Here is a 23,263-nt window from a genome sequence, read left to right on the forward strand (position 1 = left end):
CATAGGGGCTCAAGACAACAGCCTTCGGGTGAGCCTCATGATTCCACAGCCTCTCTCCACATGGTGTCTCATTCTCCAGGTCTCTTCGCACAGCTGTTCTCTCCAACAGGGTGGCCTGGATTTCCTAAGAGGAGACGCAGGCCTCCAAGGGCCAGGTCTTCCTGATACCTGGGCTCGAATGACCCAGACATCACTTCCGCTGGCCAAGCAGTCACAGGCCCTCCCGAGTCCTGGGAAGGAGGGCCTGTGCATACGAGGTGGGCAGAATTGTTGGGGGCCGTTTGGAGATCCCCTTGCACAGGTGCTTCTCAGCGGGGCTAGCACTCAGGGACAAGGCGTTGGGAGCACAGCTGTGGTTAAATGCTGCAGTTTTGCCATACTCATTCATAAATAACTGCTGCCCCCTCCAAACCTCCTCATGACCCAGCGACTGAAGAGTAGCATTTGGCAGAGTGGGGGGCTTCTGAGGCCTGTTCCAGTGCTTTCCATAGCTGGTGCCTATGGCTTAGTGGTGGGCAAACATTTTGCATATCACTCTACTCTCTCTAGTAATGCTCAGTCAATGGGCACTTCTTTCATTAGTACGAATGTTGCTTTGTTCTTATTTTAAGAAGGGGACCCAGAGATTGTGCCTTTGAAAATAAGAAGTGCTAGCATTCTCCAGAAAGTCAGCAGGATTCATCTTCCCTTTTGGAAAAAGCCCTACTGGTCAAATAAGAAAATCAGCGCTTCCTACTGGGTTTTCTACTTGGTCAAGGAAATCAGGGCCTCATGCTGCAAACTGAGAGAAGGCAGGACGGCATCAGCACAGAAGGGACGTCTGTAGTGGCGGCGTCCCTCGGTTTCCCCCTCCCCGATGGCGTGCTCTTGGGCGAGCTGCGTGGTCCACACCTGGGCCTCGTCCCAGCCTTCCAGCCCGTTTCCTGAGCTTGCTGACAGAGCCGTCTGCACAGCGCTCAGGCTCACATTCCAGGCAATCTTGACTGCGAGGCCGTATCTCCCGGCCCAATTTCAACAAACACAGACAGACCACCACAGTCCGGCTCTCGATGTGGGGCTGGCACTGCAGCCCTTGGCGATGGGGAGCGCGAATCGCTCGTGGCCAGGGCCGCAGATGTGGGCCTTCTGAGCAGCGCCAGCTCCACCAGCAGGATGCAGCGGCCTGGGGAGCAGCCGGCAGCCAGGGGCTGCAGGCCTTGGGGCCGAGAGCAGAGCTGAGCCGTCTGGGGGCAGTGTGGCCTCTGCAAGTGCAGAGCGGGGTCCCTCCTCCCTGGCAGGGGTGAAGTCGCTCTGTCGGGGGAGCTCATCGGAATGTCGAATGTCGCAGTGCTCTCTGTGATTCCCATGGCCGTGGCCCAAAAGCAACCTCCAGGCAGATGGGAAAATCTGCCTTTGTGTATGAACATGAAAAATTCTTTGAAGACTGCTCATCTCTGTGTCCTGTTTGGAAAAGTAGGAGGCCTGAGAAAATGGAAACCACCCGTTCCATTAGGGTATCAAGTCTGGAGTAGAGGAAGATGGAATTTGCGCCTTCCTTGGAAAGTTCACAAGAATTAAACCTGTTTAGAGAGCGTTTCCTGTGGAGAATGGCTAATGCCTGGAATATATTACCAAAGGTCTCACTTTTTGAATATTTTTATAAAGAAAATAACCTCATAGTTTGGGGAGGGTGATCGTGTGTTGTTTTCTATGGGGAGTGTACATCGTTTGTTTAACCCGAGTCCCCCCCCCGCCACCTCAAACGTGACAGACATTGCTGACTGATCCCAGAGAGTTCCGTCCCACCGACTTTACATTTGGCCTCAGAATCCTTCTTAGCACAGTTCTCCATTTCCAATCATTAGACTTGAGTGGAGACCCTTTTGCCATCTCTGGACTCCATGATCCCACATTCGTTGTCATTTGTGAAGGAACACGTTAAACAGCACAGTGTCCTCTAGTGACAAGCTGGAGCACACACCTGAAGAGTGCTACACCATTTACATAGCCTCATACCATACCACACCCTGTGTCCCCATTTTACCACAAGAAAACTGATGAATAAGTCGGCCAGGGCCTGTCAGACAGTGAGTGGGTCTGGGATGGGGACCTGGGGTCCTCACCTTGCTGGTCCATGATCTTGTCACTTGAGGACACTCTCTCTAGATCGTATTCCAGTTGTCTTGTAATTGTGCCAAAGGCAATGAATTTTGGTTTCAATTGTATTTTATTGGCTGTAATTTATTGTAAAATAAATTAATTGGCTTTAAGGCATTGAATTAATTTATTGTAAAATAACGGTATTTTCCTGGTTTTAATTCATTGGCTTTAATGATGGTTAAACCGTTGGTTGGCACTTCAGGTCCACGATGGAAGGGTGTTTGTTGAGAGCTCCTGCTCCCTTGTTTTTAACTCCTCAGCACTGGCTGGCATCGTACTTCAGAGTAAAATATCAGAACTGGTGTTTTCAGGCAGGCCGTGCTCTCCCGGGCTCCACTGTTAGGGCCAGTCTACTCAGAAACTTGGCACGAGGATGGTTAGGATGCAGCCGAGAACCACAGAGGCTTCTGTTGTACACTAACTTTCTTTTGTGGGATTTAAAAAATTACAGAAATATTGGCGAGCTGTTTCAGTAGCTCCAGGAATCAGAGGGAATTTAGAAAAAAAGTTTATTTGTGTAATGCTTGTTCTTAGGGGTTCCCTAGATGTGGGCACGTCTCCAACCCAAGGATACGCATGGGTGAAGTGATAAATTGCATGCGTTTGAGTTTATGTAAACCAAATAAAAGTGCAGTTTTGTAGCTGTCTCTAAAATGTCCCACAGTGAAATGGTGAGAGGGCAGCTGCCGTCACTGTACCCTCCAGCCTCATCCTTCTCTTCCGGCAGAGAGAACGTGGAGGAGTAGGAAGATCTTTGGAGATGGACTCAGGCAGATCCAGGTTCAAATCCTACTCCTGCCAGGGAGCAACTGGGTGGCCTTGGGAACACTGACCTCTCTGAGCCTCAGTTTTCAAATCTGTGCAGTGGAGCAATGATTTGGATTAAATGAGATGACAGCTATAAAAGCACCCAGCATAGTGTGGATTAGATGTCAATAACGCTGTTATTTTAAAAAGGGTGATGGGGTCCTACCGGAAAGGGAAATATTACGTGGAAAACATGTTTCCCTTCACACATGATAACCCTCCATGTGGTGCTTTGAGTTGAGAAGGTATTAAAAATCTCAGAGCACCTTGAGTTCTAGCCTCTGTTTCCACGAGAAACCAAATGCCATGAACAGCGATCACCTGTTCTGTTTCCCCTTATTTCTTTCAAGGAAAGTAGAAGTGATTCTTGTCCAAGGAGGGCCGCTATCTTCATTTGCTGTGTGTGCTTCGGGGCTGTGATTGACTGCTGTCAGCTTTATCTATTACATTTACAAAATGGGTTTATTTTGGCTGAATTACCACTTTGTTAAGAACAATAGCTATGAAGTCCAAATACATCAGGCTGGAATTGTCAGGTCTGGTCCTCAGCTCCCCAGGCAGAGCCTCAGTTTTCTCATCTGTAAAACGGGCATAAAATACCTCCCTCAGAGTGTTGCCTTGAGGGTTAGTGCACGCTCATGGTACTTAGTGGGGTGAAGAGTCAAAGCCGATGTTAGGTCACGTTGCTCACGAGCAACGCAGCATTTCCACGAAGGGGAAAAAGGGAAGTAACATTGTGGTGAAGTTTTAACAGAACATGTAAGGAAACGTGGCTGAGTACCTCCTTGAAGAGCGAGTTCTTTTAAGACTTGATTGTCTGAGGATTCTCCCTGGAGAATCTCTAATGCTGTCCGTGGGCTGCAACTGAGGATGAGAAAGTGGAAGGTGTTTTGAATGGACTAATGAGAGCAATAACTGACACCTGCCGAGCAGTTTCTAGAAACACTTTAATTGTATTACCTTTGCTGAATCCTAACAATGACTACATGAGGTGTGACGCTAGGGACCACTCTCCTAGTGTCTCTGCTTTACTGCACTCTGGTTTTGCAGAGACACTGTCCAAACTGCATTTGTTTTGACTCGGCTGAGGATGGAGGGTAAGACTGCTATGTATGGTTGCTCAGGTTGTGCACTGCACAACCCTAAGGGCCCCATTTGCATCACAGATATCATAGATATGGGGGCTTGTTATGACACTTTTCATAATAAAATCTGGTAATAAAGTGATTTGTTCCAACAAAAAGTATATTATGACTATTTTCTGACAGATTGAGGAAGGGGTACCTTTTTCTAATTCACACCAGAGTTCTGTGTGGGCTAGTAGTGGCACAGTTATTGGATGGCATCACTGCCTGCTTCTTCTGGAGGGAGGGAATCATATTCTAACAGGTAAAACCAGGATTCTTATATTATCTCTATTTCGGGCAGCAAAGTACCAATGATCAAGTATGACCTTGTTAGCAGGCATCCACAAGAGGCAGGGAGCGTGGTGGTTAAGAGCGGGGATCAGAGCCATTAGGCCTGCCACCTACTAGCTGTGTGTCTTTGGACAACTTGCTTAACCTCTATGTGCCTCAGTTTCCAGTTCTGTAAAGTAGTGACAATGACATTACCTGTCTCACAGGGCTGTGGTGAGTCTTAAATGAATTTATATATGTAAGCATGTAGAAAAGCCCCTAGCCTGCAGTAGGTGTTAGCTGGTTTTATTAAAGTGGCAGAAGGCCTTCCTCATAGAAGCATGGTCTTGAGAATATGAGCTGACCCCCGTTTTCACTCAGCTGCATTTTCATGGAGGGGGTGGGTTTACAGTTGGGACAACCTTCAGGAAGAAGACCAAGATATTTTAGCTTGTGCCCCTCGTTCAAAGGAATGATTCAGTACAATTCAGGTCCTGCCATCACTGCCTAACAACATTGACCGCATATTTTTACCGCCTAGATCTTGCTGTAATTTTGTAGATGGAATTTCGTAAAGGGTTTTATATATTTTATCATGATCACTAAGTTTGCAGTATTTAAAAATAGACGTGCAAAAGATACACAGTGCAGGCTATAAAACACCCTCAAATGGCATTAAAATGGGAACGAATCCATTCGTTTGGGTTTCAGCTGAGTTTATCTTGTGTTTCATTTTTTTAACATCCAAAGAGCTGTAGAAATAGGTTATTGAGCAGGAACTTGGCCAGGCCAGGGCTCTATGCCATGTGGGCACTTGTGAGCGCTGGCAAAGCCTTCGGAATTTGATCCTGATTGAAATGTAGTCATTTTCCCACCTGCAAAAACAGTTTTCTCCAGCAAACCTGGGGGTGCAGAGAGGGTTTATTCACTCCCACCCTCCCCAGCGTCGATCTTTCACTTTCCATTAGGCTCAGTGCCCTCATATCAATGCTTATATGATGGAACCCTTGGAGAATATTCAGTATGTTTGTTTGTGTTACTAAACTTAAAAAAATGTTTGCCCTCGTGTTTCCTATCAGTCTGATGAATGAGTCATGTGAAATTGAAATCAACCTCTCTGGGGTCTTGCAGAACCCCCAGGACCTAGTAGGTCTTAACAAACTCTGTGAAATGTGTGGATGAATATATTTTGGCCCCTGCATGAAGAGGATGGGCTTCAAGGTGGCAGGTCATAGACATTTGGTGGAGAGCTCAGAATGACAGGCATGAGCCAGGACCTAAAGAGGCAGGATGGAAGACATGGACATGGGCCAGCCCTGGCATCAAACCCATGACTTCCCAGCTGTGGGACAAGGGGCGGGTCTCATAACCTCTCTGAACCTTAGGTTTCTCATCTACAAAATGGGAACAGTGTTTTTACGTATGCCTCTGATGGTTTTCATAAGCGTGAAACGAGCAGATGCAGATGGAATGTGTAGGATCAAATGTGTATGGTCAGTGCTCATTATGTGTTAGTTGTTGATGATAATGATGATGGTGATGACGATGATGTAGTGATGATGATGATAGTGGTGATGATAATGATTTTGATGATGGTGGTGGTGATAGTGATGGCGGTGATGGTGGTGATGATGATTTTGATGATGGTGATCATGATGATGATGTATCTTTGTATTTTTACCTTTCGTTTAAAAAATTATTCTCAAAATTCATAAAGCTATTCTATATTTTCTTCCAAATGTTTTAATAGTTTGCTTTTCATCTTTAGCATTTAGTGCATCTGGAGTTTATTTATGTCTATGAGGTGGGGTAGGGTATTCCAAATTCCAATATAGGGTAGAAATTCCTATATTGCCACATCTCGAAGAAGTTCTTTAGTTCTTTTTCATTGGTCAGAATGAGCTTAAGAGTTTTAGATCTCTTTCCATCCTCTGGGAGATGAACTTGGCAGCAAGGTGATTTAGGATTTTATTGTTTCTTTTTAAGCTAAGGGAATCTTTTCACAGGTATGTCATTATTTAAATCCACCACTAGATTATTCATCCATCCACCCATTTATCCATCCTTCCATCCATCCATCCCAAACTGCTTGTGAGTCAGTATGTTCCTTCAGTCTGAATATTCATGTCCTTGTTTGATTTTGGAAAAACTTTAGGTGTTATTTCATCTAAAAGTGCTTTTCTCTCATTCTCTATTTTGTTCTTAAGGAATATTATTAAATATTTGTTGGAGCTTTTCATTCTGTCCTCCATGTCTCTTAACTCCTCTTAATATTTTCCACCTCTTAATTTCTGTATGTTGCATTCTATGTGATCTTTTAGCTCTATCATCTCATTAACTGATTTTCTTTTTCACTGGGTCTAATCTATTGTACTAGGCCAATAGGACAGGGACGGTCACATGTAGGACAGTGATATGATGTATAAATGGAAAACTTCAGTGCAAACAAGAACTTGGAGCCAGACATGACTAGGAAAAAGAAGGAAGCCATGCCCACTTCCCAGAATCCTGGAGAGATAGGTTGAGCATTGGCCCCTGCCACACATGTCATGGGAGCTGAGCCAGTGTCATTTGAGCTGGCATCTTGTTACCCTGGTATTTTCCAGAATTGTATGATGTTTGACTTAATGTTAATATCCAGATGTTTATTTTCATTTATGGCTCTTTGGGATTTTCATGGGAAATTAAAAAAAATGGTGGTTTAGAACCTTTCTGTGTTTGAGTAGTGGGTTGTCCTTGGAGAGCATGTTGACAAAAGCACCTGCCTTGGATTTCACATTGGAACATCAACTTCAGAGATGTTTTGGGATGGAGGATTCCTGTTCAATACCCATTAAACTTGTGCCCCAGTACAAAGGCGTAGGACTTCCCTTGGGCTATGCTGTGTGACTTGTCTGAGTAACTCTCCTTCTCTGAGCCTCAGTTGCATCATCTGTAGAGTGGGGAGACTAACTGAGCTTTGCCTGCCTTCCAGGAGTATACTGGGTGTCACATGACCTCTAGATATAAATGTGCTTTGCAAACCGTAAAGTGTTTTGGATGCTTGTGAATCATGGCTAGGTGAGCTTTGGGGAGAACTTCTCTCCGTCAGATGCTTGTGTTTGGTGCTGGCTTTTAATCCCAAATGACCAAGGGAGGGGACCCTTGAATGACAATGCCATTTGAAACTCCTTTAAGAGGTCTATGCACTAAATTACAGGTTAGTTCTTATTATGCAATGGCTTTGATGAGCCCTATTTCTTTCTGGGCCCATCACTCACCACATAGACGGGCCTGTGTGATCGTGTGCAGATCTTGAAGTGAGTGACATTACGTTGGGGGTGTGTGAGAAAGAAAGATGCCTTACAAGTTACAGACTCTAATTCTTCATTTCCATGATGAATAATAGTAATGATAATAGCTTCCATTTGCTGAGTGCCACTGATGTACTCGTCACTTTACGTATATTAACTGCAAAGTAGGTGCTATTATTTCTGTTTTACAGATGAGGGTCTTGTGGCTTGGAAGTGTCAATGAGAAGGGACTTTCTCTAGGTTGTAAAGTTTGGAAGTGGCAGAACTGGCAGTGGGATCCATGCTCTCTGATGCCAAAGTTCAGGTTCCCTTTAGGACATCATGCTGGTTTAGATCTGGCTTTTGTTTTTAGCCAGACAACCAATCGACTAATCAACCAATTGATGAACAACCACCACCCAACCAATAACAACCACTCTAATAAACGGTCCATCAACTAACCATCCATCCCTCCATATAACCAACCAACCAACCTGTTGTTAACAACCATTTACTCAACCAATAACAACCAACCAATAATTAGTCAATCAATTAACTATCCATCCAACCAACCAACCAACCAACCAGCCAACCAATGAACAACCACCCACTCAACCAATGACAACCAACCAGTAATGAGTCAACCAGCCACCAACCAACCAACAGCGTGTGTTGCTATCAGTCCTCTGGTCATCAGTGAACTTTGGGGTGGAGAGAACATATTGCCCCATCCTTAGGGAACTGCCAGTCTGTGGGAAAGTGAGGACCACTGTCCTGCTCATCACACTACCACCAGTTGTTGGTTCAGCATCTGCCTCCTCAGCTGGCTTAGAACTTCTGTAGGGTGGGGGTGATGCCTTGGTTGTACTTGCATCCCTAGAGCCCAGAACAGGAGCAGCACATCGCTGGCTGGGATGGAGCTGGTGGGGGCTCAGTAAATATCACACACACACACCGTGGGACAATTCAGAACACTGTGGGATGAATGAAGGAGCCCGGTTAGAAGTGGCTCAGGGGGTCAGATCCGTCCCAGAGGGTTGTGTAAAGGAAAGGTAAGACGATCCTCTGGTCTGGAGAGTTACCTCTCGGGTGTAAGCAGAACAAACACTTCCATGGATGCTGCCTTGAGCTGAGCGCTCACTGGGCTCCATTCTGGATGGGGAGCATGACGTGTCTGGAAGAGCCTTGGATTGGGGTCAGGGGTCTGAGTCCAGCTGAGCCACTAACACCTTGGGTGGCCTTGGACCGCTGGCCTCAGTCCCACCTCCACCCCCACTCCCTCATTTTATGCACGAGGCCACCGAGGCCCCAAGACCTGAGCTCGCCCCTCTCCAAGGCCCCTTCTAGCTGTGGCATTTCCAGTCTTTTCTGGCTCCTCATTAACAGAATATTTTCATTTTCCAATCTGCATTCCAGCTTCCTCCCACGAGCCTCGACCCCTCTAGCAGGGGAGCGGGCACCGTGTGAAATTCTCTGAATTGCACATGGGGGAACCTTGCCCCATCTCCAACTGAAGGGGCCAGAGGCTAATTGGCAGGCCTGGCCGCATCCTGTATCAGCCCCACGGACGTGCACGCGGGCCTGGGAGCCGGGCGCTGCCGGGAAACGCGTGCTCCTTCTCTCTATGTGTTACAGGCCCCGTGGTTCACCGTCTGCTCGGAAATTGGGTAAGTGTTTTCTTACCCAAACTTGAGTAACCGCTGTTGAAATGTATGGTTGGAAAGTCTTGGCTCTCAGAACAGACCACACAGTGACTCGCCCAGTGAAACTCAATGCCCTGGGCTTACTCGGTTTTACCTACGACACCGCTACAGGAAGAAATGGGTTTGGAGGGGTTGAATATCTTTCCATCCATTTCTGAAAGGTTTTATTAATTGGAGGAAGGCGGACGGGTGTTGGTGTAGCTCTGCGTTTAGCCTGGAAATGGCCTCTGGTGCAGGGGCAGGAAGAAAGCCCGAGAGACAGGGAAGGAGCATCCCTGGGGCCTCTTGGCCTTGGAGGCTGGCGGCGGCTGCCTGATGCATGTGTCCAGTGGGAGCTGGAATCAACGAGGGTTCCAGCCGGGCCCACCGTGGCTTGTGCCACATTCTGGCAGGCTTCTCGTCAGCCAGTGCAGGCCCCATTTTTAATCAGCCTCTTTTTCCCTCACAAGCCAAGAAAAAGCTGTAAAGTCAAAAGAACGCTGGCATCTGTTCCCGGCCTCAGAACAGAGCAGATATTGTCCTGGCCTTCCAGTCCTCTGCGGCCCTCATTCTTGTCGACCACACAAATGGTTCCAATCAGTTTCCAGAGGCTCTCTGTGGTGTTTTAGGATGTTTGCTTGCTGCATTCTAGCGTCAGTGACCCTCCAACCTGGAAAGTCACCTTCCCACCCACTCTTCCTGCTGACACAAAACGGAAGATCAGGTGTGAGTTGGACCTGTGTGTGTGTGTGTGTGTGTGCACGCCCAACGAGACACCCAGGAGAGGCTGTGGAGCCTCTGCATTATTCGTGGAATGTCCATGTGTATGCTTCTCTCCTTGGAATGCAGGAAACACAGGGCCTGCAAGACCCATCTCAGCTCTCAGGTGACCCTTACTTGTTGATGGGGCCACGCCCACCTTTCCACCTTGTCCCCGGGGGCTTGACCTTTCCTGTCTGAACCCTTTTTGGGGCTGACAATGGCTGTGTCACTCACCCTCTGCAGGGGACACAGGGCCTCACAGCTGTCGGGGAAGTGGGACGTTTTCCTCCTTTATCAGAGAGCATCAAATCTAGAAGCTTTGTATGCCAGGCTTCCAGGCAGCAGATTAGCAAGGTAGAAGGGATGAGTGTCTCCTCGCTGCCAAACAAAGTTGGATTTGTTGACTGAGCGGCAACCTGGACTTGGAAATCAAGTCCTGCAACAGAGGACTGGCCTCCCTGCCCCCGCACGGCAGAAAGAGCCGTCTGTGCAAGAGCACAGTCCTTCTCAGTGCCCCTTTCCAGATATGAGACTTAAAGTCTGATCTGTTTCTTTCCAGCGACGGAAATGAATCTGGAGGACCCCTCGTGGTGGGACAGGCATAATTGTGACTTGCTGAAGGCCGACTGGCTGCCAGGCACTGTGTTAAAGACCCCGTGTTAACGTCTCTTTCTAGTGTTGAAGGCACTTCTTTCTCTGTTGGGGAAAGGAACTGTAAACCCTGATTTCCCACAGTGTATTCAGCCAAGAGCGGGTAACTGGAGGGTCACAGAGGCTCTGGTTCCCTTCCCCTTCCTCCCTCATCCCATCTCCATCGTCAGCCCGGCTGCTCTGTCTCAGAGAACTGAGGCTCTCTAATGTATTTGGAGGTGTCAAGCAAATACGCCCATGACCCCCCAGCACTGAGACTGTGTGAGGGGAGAAAGGTCAGAATTCTTCTTTTTTTTTATCTTTGACTGCGTTGGGTCTTCGTTGCTGCGAGGCCATTCTCTAGTTGTGGCGAACGGGGGCCACTCTTTGATGTGGTGTGTGGGCATCTCACTGCAGTGGCTTCTCTTGTTGCAGAGCATGGGCTCTAGGTGTGTGGGCTTCAGCGGTTGTGGCATGCGGGCTCAGTAGTTGTGGCTCACAGGCTCCAGAGCGCAGGCTCAGTAGTTGTGGTGCAGGGGCTTAGTTGCCTGTGGAATCCTCCTGGACCAGGGCTCGAACCTGTGTCCCCTGCATTGGCAGGCGGTCTCTTAACCACTGCGCCACCGGGGAAGCCCCAGAATTCTTCACTGCCTCTGTCACAGGTGGGCCTTTGGAACTAGATACTGAGACAGGTTGGGTATAAGACTTTTTTGGGGGATTAATACTTTTGAAAGGAAGGCAGAGGAAACAGGACTGGGTAGAGGAAGAAGCTGAACTTCGATGTGGCCTGGTAGAGCCTGGGCCAGTCTGATGGGGCACTTGGAGTGAGGACTGTGGTCAGAGTGTCTGTCGGCTTAAATGCCCAGCCCTTATACCTACGCCTCTGGGAGGCTGGCTTGGCCGGGCAGCTCTCTGCAGCTGGGAGAGACCTGAACGGACTGACAGCTAGCTGACCACACTCCCTACCACTGGGGACCGGAACACAGTTTTATTCTAGACCAGCACTTCCTAATTGTGCCCTAGGACCCTGGGAGTTCTGTGAAGGTGAGAAAGAAGGGCCTGTGAGTGGTTTCAAAATTCAAAACATGTGTCTTTATAACTGAAATGAAACCACAGCCAAAAGTTGTCTTTGCCTTGGTCAGACTTGATGAGCAGATGCTGGCAGCGTTGGGCTGCACAACTGCAGACGTGTTGAGGGTGGGGCTTGGGGCCAGTCACTCACTCACCACTTACCCACTCTCCCTTGACCAGACTCTAGTCAGGCACCTCTGAGCACTTTTTAAACGAGGCCTCATCCTTGGGCATGTCCTCAAGAGCCCAGTTTTAGCCAGAAGCCTGCTCGGTGGGTTTAGCCAGAGTCGCCCACCTTTGACTTCTGACCACCCGACCTCCTCATCCCCACGCTCCCTGCTGATGTCTGACCCCCTGGGCTGCCTTCAGCAAGAATCCTGTTGGGTCTGGGTAGCCAGAGTCTCCCTCATCCATCCCTGATGCTTCCTACTATTAATGTTCCATCTGTTGACACTGGCTGTAAATTCTCACTTTTCATTGTTGAATTCAGAGTTGAGTCCAATCTCTGTTTCTTTCCTCCTGCAAAATCTCATTGCAGTGGACCCTACACCTATTGCAACAGTCTTGAATAAAGGCTGCCTCACCATTTTAACAAGGGTCATGAGTGGTTTTTTTCTTTAACATCATCATCACCACCTTTCTCACTATCACTGTCATCATCCTCATCATCATGGGAGGATGGACTAGACACCTTCTGGGTACCGAGGCAGAACTGTGTCCTGGAGGGCTGAAGTCACAGCTCAGTTTGACAAAGACCTGTGTGACAGCACTGTCAGCAGCTGGTTATTCCCTGTTCCCTGAAAGGCCTCGAGTAGCAGGGCAGATAACAGAAATGATCGGCGTTTGGGGATGTAAGGAAATATGGCGTGGTGATCTACGATGAACTGCCTGAAGATAATAAAGTCCAGAGTTTTACCAAACAAAGTGATGGCCAACAAAACCCACGTGAGGGATGAATCCAGCCCAAAGGTCCCTAGTTTGTACCACTGGCCTGGAGGGTTGTTTTCTTCAGATTCAGTGAGTTTCCCAAGCCTGGACAAAGAGACACGGATAGCCATTTGTCGGGGATGGGAGGCCACGGGCTGTAGTGGGAAGGTGGTGGTTTCGGAGTCAGAAGGTTTGGGTGTGAGTCCCAGACCGCAGCGCTGGCCACGTCGGTCAGTCAGTGTCTCTGAGAAACGGCAGCCGAGTTAGTCCGCGCCTCGCCTCACTCAGCTGCCGACAGCAGAAGACGCTTGGCTCTGTGCCCAGCACTCAGGGGAGGTTCACTGTGACCCTAACTGGCTTAGGGAGTTAGTGGCTAAGACAGTGGAGGTCCCTGCACTCCTCCTCCTCCTTGTACACCACACGCGCTCACACACTCATTCGCTCTCCCCCACACACACCACTTTCAATCCTGCAGCTCCTGTCGCCCGCCTAATCCCAGAAACACCCCGTAGACCATCTTTACATGCATTCCTGGGAGATCATTTCCTTCTTCTCCGGAAGATGCATCATGATATCAGTTAAGAACAATGAACTCAACCCTGCGGCTCTCCTGGCTCTCTGGGGCTAAACTCTGACCCAGGATCTGCTGCCTCTGGGCTTTCTGAGTAACCAGGCCTACCCCAGCATACCTTGTCTCAGGCCACCCAGTCTTTCCCTCCCCTGCAGGAAGCCTGTGGGTGGGCTCCCTCCCTCCCATCGGGCTGCCCAAATGGGGAGGCTCCTCCCCAAGATTTTAACCCTTTCTTGTAATGGAAGGACCAGGGAGGCAGTGTCTTCTCTCGTCCACAGCTGCAGTGGATCCCGGTAAGAGGCCAGCTTCTCCAGATCTGCAGGAAATGGTCCACTTGCTTGGTGCATGCAAGCCCTCAGTAGATGCCAGCTGAATGGATGCTTCCCCTAAGGAGCAAGCTGGCCACGCCTAGACCTCCCAATGCCCTGGGCATGCAGTGGCTATCTGCTGATTTTGCCCACTCTGCACCCATCTCCCCTTTGTTCCCCTTCAAGGAATCAATCACCTTCCCTCCACCGCCGGTCCACTTGACTGCAGGAGCATAGGACCTGGGCTCAGCAGTGAGAATACCCTTTCCACCCTTTCTGACCACAGTGACTGGTTCGGAGATGTCGTATGACCCAAATGTATCTAGTGAGAGCCCTCCAGGAGTCTTCTGCTGGAACACTGCAAAGGAGACGCTCCGTTTGCCCTGGAATTGTCAAGCTGTGATGATTTGGACGTGAGGCTGCCTGAAGCTCCTTGCCATCCCTGTGGGAGAACCTACCCAAAATGAAACCCGGAGCAGAGGAAAACAGCAGAGGGAAGGAGGGAGACCAGGACCTGGGAGCACTGTGTGAGCCTTGTCCATATTAACTGCAGCACAGACTCTCTAGTTAGGAGAAGCAAGTAATCCCCTGATTGGCATGAGCCAGCTTGAGATGGGCCTCAAGTCTTAATGAATACAGGTCGCAGGTTGAGGGGTGCTTAAAAATCTACTTAAAATGGCTTACAAGTCATTTAAAACCAGAAGTTTATAATGATGACAACAGCAGTCACAATAGATGGCATTCACTGAGGGCTTTCTTGTATGCCAGAAATTATACAAAGGATTTTAAATATTTTTCCTGAGTAAATCACTAAACCTATCCTGTGCTGTGCACACTATTCCAATCTCTATCATCACCATCACCACCGACATTATCATCATCATCACCATCATCCTCGTGATCAGCATCGTCATCACCATCCCCACGCCCGTCATCACCATCATCATCTCCAAGATCAAGCTTTGCGTACTCCCAGAAGCATGCATTCTGTTTTAACCCTCTGCTCCTTTGCTCTGACAGCCTTTTTAGCCTGATGACCTCTTTTCATGTGGGAGGTGGTAGAGGGAGTGGGCCCAGACTGGGGTTCTAGGATTAGGCTGCCTGGGTTCGCCTGTTAGGTATTAGCCGTGTCTCCTGGGCAAGGTGGTTTAGCTTCCCCAGGTCTTGGTGAGCTTGTCCGTGCGATGGGAATGATAACAGGATTCTACTCCGAGTGTAGATTTTGACTTTCACATTTTCGAATCTGGTGTGCACAGCTGTGCCTTTCCCTATTTCCCTATAATCAAACTTCTCTCTTGAGATCCCGTTTCTACTGAGTGCTGGAAGATCCAATGTGCCGGTTCCAAGGAACTCGGTCACACCGAGTTTAAGACTCTCATGTTGGAGAGTCAGTTTCCTCTGCATCCCTTCTCTTCTCTTTCCCAAGGGGATCTAAGTTCATGACAGGGATTATGTGTCCTTTTAGCATAAGGGGTGGGCACCTGGTCCGTGTGTCGTTCTCTGTCCTTGTTGGCTTTTACTAAATGTAACTGCTGAGGGATTTTGAAAATTGAGGTGATGCTCACATTACACAAAATTAACCATCTTAAAGTGCTAAATTCAGTGGAATTTTGTACATTCACTGTTGTACAGTCATCACCTCTATCTAGTTCTGAAACGCTTTTGTCACCCCAAAAGGAGACCCAGTACCTTTTTTTTTTTTTTTTTTTTTTGCGGTACGCGGGCCTCTCACTGTTGAGGCCTCTCCGTTGCGGAGCACAGGCCCCGGACGTGCAGGCCCAGCGGCCATGGCTCTCGGGCCCAGCCGCATGCGGGATCCTCCTGGACTGGGGCACGAACCCGCGTCCCCCACATCGGCAGGCCAACTCCCAACCACTGCGCCACCAGGGAAGCCCGAGACCCAGTACCTTTAAAGAGTCACTCCCTGTTTGCTCCTCTCCCCAGGCTCTGGCGATCACTAGTCTGCTTTCTATGTCTGTGGATTTGATTTACCTCTTCTGGACAGTTCATATAATGGAATCATGCTGCTGTTTGTGATGGGCTTCTGTCAGCATAATGTTTTCGAGGCTAATCCACATTGTAGCATGTGTCATTCTTTTTTATGACTGATTACTATTCTATTGTGTGGATAAATCACATTTTATGTATCCATTCTGCTAATGGACATTTGGGCTGTTGCCACCTTCTAGCTACTGTCAATAATGCTGCCATGAACATTTGTGTACAACTTTTTGTTTCAATTCTTTTTGGGTATATACCTAGGAGTGAATTACTGGTTATGTGGTATTTCTATGTTTAACTTTCTGAGGGACTGCCAAACTGTTTTCCACAGTGACTGAGTCATTTTACATCCCCACCAGTAATGTATAAAGGTTCCTGTTTCTCCACATCTGCTGAGGTTCTTTTCCATGTTCTGTTTTGTAACCGTTTACAATCCGCATATCTGTGCTCAGCTGATTTCCTTAAGCCTTACTGGGTGCATGGGCTCCTCAGGCTGTTAAGTACAGTTGTATAGGTTGTATACTGCACAATCCAAGGCACCACTCACTTAATAGTCATTGTAGATTTGTATATTTATTGTGTCAGTTTTGCAGAAAGTGGCAGCAGAGTATCTTGGGGAAGGGATATCTTTTTCAGATTTGCACAGGGGTGCCATGTGGGGCTAGCTGTGGTGCTGTGCAGCTAGACCCTCTAGATCTCCAGCCCCACTGCCCTTTTCCTCCCTCCTACAGCAGCTGGCCTGGAGCCTGCACCTCTAGCCACCACTCCATCTTGCTGTCCTGGTACCCCCATGCCAATGACTATCATAGCACATATCCCCACTCCCTCCCCCTTTTCCCCTAGCACTTGGTTCATAGCTCTGATTAAAAGGTCAGGAAAGGATTTTCATCCCCACAGGTTTTGCTTAGAGAAGAAATGCTTTTAAAACCTCGTTAGCCTCTCTCTAATTCCCCTCAGTCAGCAAGGGGAGACCACGCAACCCTGGGGAACTAGCACATTCTTGGAAGTGATCTAATTTGACTGTCTCAGCAGCCTTGCAAGCAGGAAAGGATTTCTGTACCCACTTTGCCGACTAGAAAATGAGGCTCAAAAAGTGAAATGGCTTGCTCAAAGCCTCCCAGCGAGGAATACAGATCACAAGGAATGTTTATTGAGTGCCTACCATGGGCTAATGCTGTTGTAAGGATTGGTGTTCATTTATCTATTTATGTAGTGAGTATTATCCCCATTTCACTGATGAGGAAATTTGAGGCACTGCGAGGGTGGGTGATGCCCCTGGGGTCTGACTGCTACAAAGTGCAGACCCTGCTCTCCTAACTTAAATGTCAGCTGATGGATCAGTCTTGGGAGGGTGGGGTGTTGAGACACCATGGAGAAGTTCAGTTTTATTTTAGGTGGTAAGCTTAGCGTCCAAATGTAATTTAAGTTCCAGTGTGGAGTCCTCGGCTGGGTTCCTGCTTTGAAAGAATGTTGTAAGTCGATTCCTGAATGTTTGGTGAACATAACTGACACAGAGGGAGAGATGCATCTGGTCTGGCTAGTAAACTGGGACTCTTACTGGTTCTGAATTTTGTGGCAATATTACGTATTTTTATTTCCTAGCAAAATTGTACTCTGGCAAGCTGGTGAAATGCAGCATTCCGAATCTTATGATTTGAGGCTTTTTACACCAAACTCCTGCTCTTGGTTTCCTAGGGAGCATGTGAGTGGGTGTCTCAGAGGTCTACTTAGTGAGACCCACCAACTCTGAGGTGCAGAGTACTTGCTTGCCCAGGCTCCCCTGACCCTGAAGCGACCCTGGAAATTGGGGAATCATCACTCATCCAACCAAAATGCAGTGTGCGTGTGCTGTGTATTGGGTCCTAGTGTATAGAGGGGAGGTGAGACGACCAGGATTCTGCTTTCCTGGTGCTTGCATTCTCGTCTGGAAGAGAACGATGGCCTAGAGAGGACAGAGACGATCCAAGTAGTGACAAATGCCTGGTAGAATTCAACAGGACACTGTGATACAACATGACTGGGGTGGGAGTTTACTTTGGATGAGAAAGTGCCTCTGAGGAGGTGGCATTTTGCAAGAAATCTTCTGGGACAGGAAGGAAACAGCTGTGAGAGCCTGGGAAGAGCATCCACAGAAAGAGGGAACAGAATGTGTGAAGCACTGTGACGTGGGAAAGAGCTTGTCCTGTTATCCCCATTTTACAGATGAGGACCCTGAGGCTTAGAGAGGTGAGGCAGTGAGGTCCAGGCTTGGACTTAGGTTTTCTGTTTCCAAATCCAGGGCATTCTATTTGACCTCAGGCTGCCTTGCTGATGGTCTGAACCACAAGTTCTGTGGTCCAGATGTAGCCCTGCTGAAGGCTTTAACCTTCATGCGGTTCAGTCTGAGGGTCACAGACCACTCCTCAAAGGGTACTGAGGAAGGGAGGGGTTATGTGGTCAGAACTGGCATCCTTTCTCACAGACAGGGGACTAAAACTACTGAGGGTGTTTGTACATTAAGATTTTTCATCTCATTGCGTGAAATTGTGTTGTTCCCTGGGCCCTAGGGACACTCTTCCAATCAGGGTGAAGAGAGCAGTTTTTTCCAACTCAACATCCCTTTCTTTTTCCGGCCACTCAAGCAGAGGCACCGCCCAAGGGTTGTTTGGACAAACACGGGGATGGAACTTTTGGCTCTGACAGTGATGGGGAGGGGCCAGGAATACAAATGTCCTGCAGTGCGTGTGGTCAGTCTGTACATCGAGACCCATCTCACCACTGTGGCGGGCTGAGGACAAGCGATGTGTGGGGATTTACTCCGAAGTCTGCCTTAGAAGCACGTTTGCTGCAGACTTGGAGTCTCGGAGCCGCCTTAGGGTTAACAGTGCCCTGGCTGAGAACTCACAATCGCGGGAGGGAGCGAAGCCCTGAGACCTCTGGTCAGGCTCAAATTTCCTGTTTCTGGTAGAACTTCCCCCTCACTGGCTTTGCTTGGGTTTCTCCTCCATGCTGTTAAGATTCCTTGGGCTGCATAATTACCTCATTCTAGGTTCAGGACTAAATGGGCTGAGTGGGAGAATCATGGTTATGCGATTTCCAACAAATGTGAATTTTCTCCATTTCGCACGGGGAGGATCTGTCCCCCTTCCCTGGACACCAACCGATGCAGAGCCAGGGTCCTACTGCTCTGATTGGAGTCACATGGTTTGGGAGATGTTTTTCTTCATTAACACAGGGTCTAGGGTGGGGGACCACAGAGCTCTAACACCCATCACTCCTTCCTACCTTTTTATTTTTTTAAGTGAACATATGCTAAAATTGACTTTCTCTTTGTTGTATGGTCCTGTGAGTATTCACGCATGTATAGGTTTGTGTCATCATCATCGCAATCAAGATACAGGGCAGCTGCACCGCTCCAAAAATCTCCTTCATGTACCCCTGTGCAGTCACACCCTCCCCTCATCACCAGCCCCTGGAAGTTCCTGGTCAGTCTCCATCACGATAGTTTTGTCCTCTCCGGAGTGTCATATCAGTGGAATCATAGAGAATGGAATCTTAGAGCCTGGCTTCTTTCACTCGGCACAATGCCTCTGAGATCCAGCCAAGCCGTTGCATGTATCAACGGCTCCTCTTTTTTCTTTCTGAGTGGTATTCCATGGTTTGGATGGACCGTGATTTGTTTATCGTTCGCCAGTTGAAGGACTTCTGGATTGTTTCCAGATTTTGGCGATTATGAACGAAGCTGCTGTTAACATTTGTGTACAGGTTTTTGTGTAAACATGTCTTTATTTCTTTTGGGTAAATACCAGGAGTGAGATTGCTGGGTCATATGGTAGGTGAATGTTTAAGTTAAGTTTTTAAGTAACTGCCCAACTGTTTTCCAGAGTGGCTCCATCACTATACATTTCCACCAGAAAAGGGTGAGAGTTCCCACTTCTGTGCATCTTCACCAGCAGTCGGCATTGTGAGTATTTTTAGTTTTAACTATTTTAGTGAGTGTGTAGTGGTATCTCATCGTGATCTTGATTTGCATTTCCCTGATGGCTAATGATGTTAGACTTCTTGTCATGTGTTTATTTGTTATCCCTGTACCCTCTTCGGCTAAGTATCAGTTACAGCCTTTTGTTCATTTTTAATTGGGTTGTTTGTTTTCTGCCTGTTGAGTTAAAAAAAAAATCTTTGAGTATAATTGACATACAAGGAACTGTATACATTTAAATAATAGAATCTGATGTTTTGACATACATATCCAACTATGAAACCTTTACCAAAATCAAAATAATGAAAATGTCATTGGTACTCCCTAGTGTCCTTTGTGATTCCTCTCACCCTCCCCTTACCTCATTCTCAGGCAACTCCTGATCCACTTTCTGTCAATGGCAATATGAATTTCCTAGATTTATATTAATGTGTTTGTTTTTTGACTGGCTTGCTTCACTCAGCGTGATTATTTCAAGATTGGTGCATGTTGTAGCATGCATCAGTAATTCTTTCTTTTTATCATTGATTAATATTCCAGTGTATGAATTTATCATAGTTTTTCCTTTCATCTACTGATGAATATTTATGTTGTTTCCAGCTGGGAGCTATTACAAATAAAGCTGCTGTTAACATTTGTGTATATGTCTTTGTGTGGATATGTGTTTTCCTTTCTCTCAGGAAAATACCTAGGAGCGGTATTGTTGGATCATATTGTAGATGAATGTTTACATTTTTGAGAAACTGCTAGATTGTTTTCCAGAGTGGTTGCATCATTTTACATTCCCACCAGCAGTGTAGGAGAGTTCCAGTTTCTCCATGTTCTTGCCAATACTTGGTGTGGTTAGACATTTTATTTTAGCCATCCTGTGAATAGGGAGAGTTTTCTTTCTTTCTTATTTGTATGCCATTAAAAAAAATTTTAATTAATTAACTAATTAATTTGGTTGCACTGGGTCTTAGTTGTGGCAGGAGGGCTCCTTAGTTGTGGCATGTGAGCTCTTAGTTGTGGCATGCATGTGGGATCTAGTTCCCTGACCAGGGATTGAACCTGGGCCCCCTGCATTGGGAGCGTGGAGTCTTAACCATGGTGCCACCAGGGAAGTCCCTGTGTGCCTTTTTAAAAATTGAAGTAACGTTGATTTATGTTGTGTTAGTTTAAGGTGTACAGAAAAGTAATTCAGTTTTATATATATATATATATATATATATATATATATAATTTTTCAGATTATTTTCCCCTATAGGTTATTACAAAATATTGAGTATAGTTCCCTGTGCTATATGGTAGGTGCTTGTTGGTTATCTGTCTTATATATAGTAGTGTGTTAATCCCAAATTCCTAATTTATTACCCCCCTTTTCCCCTTTGGTAACCATAAGTTTGTTTTCTATGTCTTTGGGTCCATTTCTGTTTTGTAAATAAGTTCACTTGTATCATTTTGTTAGATTCCAAATATAAGTGGTACCATATGGTATTTGTCTTTCTCTGTCTGACTTACTTCACTAGTATGATAATCTCTAGGTCCCTCCATGTTGCTGCAAATGGCATTATTTCATTCTTTTTTATGGCTGAGTAATATTCCATTGTGTATATATAAAACATATTCTTTTTTTTTTTTAACAATAAGAAGAAGAATTTTATTTCAAACAGATTCAGTGGTATGTGTGCTACAGCAAAGGCTGGTTGTAGCAGTTTCCTTTCAAACCTGCACTGATGTATAAATTAGATGTTATTTGGGAATGATTAATTTCTGGTAAAATGTAGATTATTCAATCCAACATTATGCCAATTTTTACATTTATTGTAGACCCTATTTTAGTACTAGAGGTTAAATTTTCATCACCAAAAAATGAGAATAACCTTACAGCTACTCCTAAGGTAATGAGCTGTGAAATTAATTCCTCACTATTGCTTTGAAAATATACCCCTAGGTTGTTAAGAGAAATTCCGACTTCATCCAAATCTGTTATTTAATTCTTCAGTCATCATCTACTGTTGGCTTGATTGTCACTCCTCTTCTTATTTGACCCCAACTAATTAAACGCCAGTGTTTCTCAACTCTTCGGCTAAGTGCAATTTTTTCTCCTACTTCTGTGCACACAGGATTAGTCAAAACAATTTTGCCCAAATCAGCCTTGACTGCACTAACTCTTCCTCCTGTCGACAGGGATCCTATGTTCACCATAAGCACTTCATTCTTAGACAGCTTTTGCACTTTTGCTGCTTTCTTGTCTCCTTCAGTGCGTACACCTAGAAGCCGTCTAAGCAGGAAATAGGAAATTTCCAGTTCTGTGAAGATCTCAGGTAAAGCTCCAACTGCACCAAGTACCTGCCCCACCATTCTGTCAGCTCGGCACAAAGTGGGGTCAATTTTCGTTCCAACTCCAATAAGACCTCCTGGAGCAGCATACTGAAGATCATTATGCTCTGCGAAAAGTGATACAATTTTGGAAAAGATGGGTTTACACATGAGCTTTCCTTCACTGTCTTTGGAAACAATACCAGGTCTGACTTCTATCTCCTGGCCCACCTTTAATACTCCTTTTAGAATACTACCACCAGCTACACCCCCCTTAAGGTCATCAACTTCACAGCCAGGTTTGTTGACATCAGAGGATCTAATAACAATAAGTCGGGGTTCTGAAGTAAAGTCTCTTGGGGGTACTGGAATTTTCTTTACTATGTACTCACAGACAACTTCAATATTGTATTTTAGCTGAGCAGAAATTGGAATAATAGGAGCTCCTTCTGCTACTGTACCTTGTACAATGCAAGGATCTGTTCATACTGTTCTTTAGCCTGGCTTTCTTTTACCAAATCAATTTTATTTTGTAGAATCAAAATATGCTTCAGTTTCATGATTTCTATAGCAGCCAGGTGTTCAGAAGTCTGGGGCTGAGGACAAGACTCATTACCAGCTATCAACAGAAGAGCTGCATCCATCACTGCGGCACCATTCAGCATAGTAGCCATCAAAATATCGTGGCCAGGACAGTCAACAAAGGAAACATGTCTGACTAATTTGAAGTTCCCTTTGGTCCCTGGAATATCTGTAGGAAACTCATCGGGTGTACTACTTCCACAGGATCTATAACATTCTGGCCGAGGACAACTTGGGTCGTCAAGTTTATAAATCTTAGCATTAGCATAGCCAAGTTTGATTGTAATATTTCTTTCTAGTTCATTTTTGAACCTGACAGTGTGAACTCCAGAAATAGCTTTTACAACCGTAGACTTCCCATGAGCTACATGACCAATTGTACCTATATTAATTGTGGCCTGTCTGCTGATAACTTCATGTGAAAGTGGCGTCAACTTGGTAACATCCAAAGTGTTGAGATCTTGCCGAGACAGGTGCGGCTGCCCTAAAGTCACACCAGCCTCGCCGCCCGCCATCTTGCCCGGAAACATATTCTTTATCCATTCATCTGTCTGTGGACATTTAGGTGCTTCCATGTCTTGGCTATTGCAGATAGCGCTGCAATGAATACTGGGGTGCATGTATCTTTTTGAATTATAGTTTTCTTTGGATATATGCCCAGGAGTGGGATTACTGGATCATACAGTAACTCTATTTTTAGTTTTTTAAGGAACCTCCATACTGTTCTCCATAGTGGCTGTACCAATTTACATTCCTTCCAACAATGTAGGAGGGTTCCTTTTTCTCCACCTGATTTGTGTATCTTTTATTGCTTTGTCTTGTCTTATTGCACTGGCTGAGACTTCCAGGATGATG

At 46.5% G+C, this 23,263-nt stretch overlaps 1 protein-coding gene across 1 annotated transcript; it reads right to left on the reverse strand.

The window, feature by feature from the left end:
• Positions 1 to 21,150: 21,150 nt before the first annotated feature.
• On the reverse strand, positions 21,151 to 22,928 carry LOC101276870 (eukaryotic translation initiation factor 2 subunit 3-like). The gene is given in 2 exon segments (XM_033406325.2): positions 21,151 to 22,296; positions 22,299 to 22,928. Coding segments are annotated over 2 exon segments (1,416 nt in total). The 5' UTR covers positions 22,924 to 22,928; the 3' UTR covers positions 21,151 to 21,505.
• Between the last annotated feature and the right edge of the window lie 335 nt (positions 22,929 to 23,263).

This window comes from Orcinus orca, chromosome 20, assembly GCF_937001465.1.
Source record: "Orcinus orca chromosome 20, mOrcOrc1.1, whole genome shotgun sequence".
NCBI lineage: Eukaryota > Metazoa > Chordata > Mammalia > Artiodactyla > Delphinidae > Orcinus > Orcinus orca.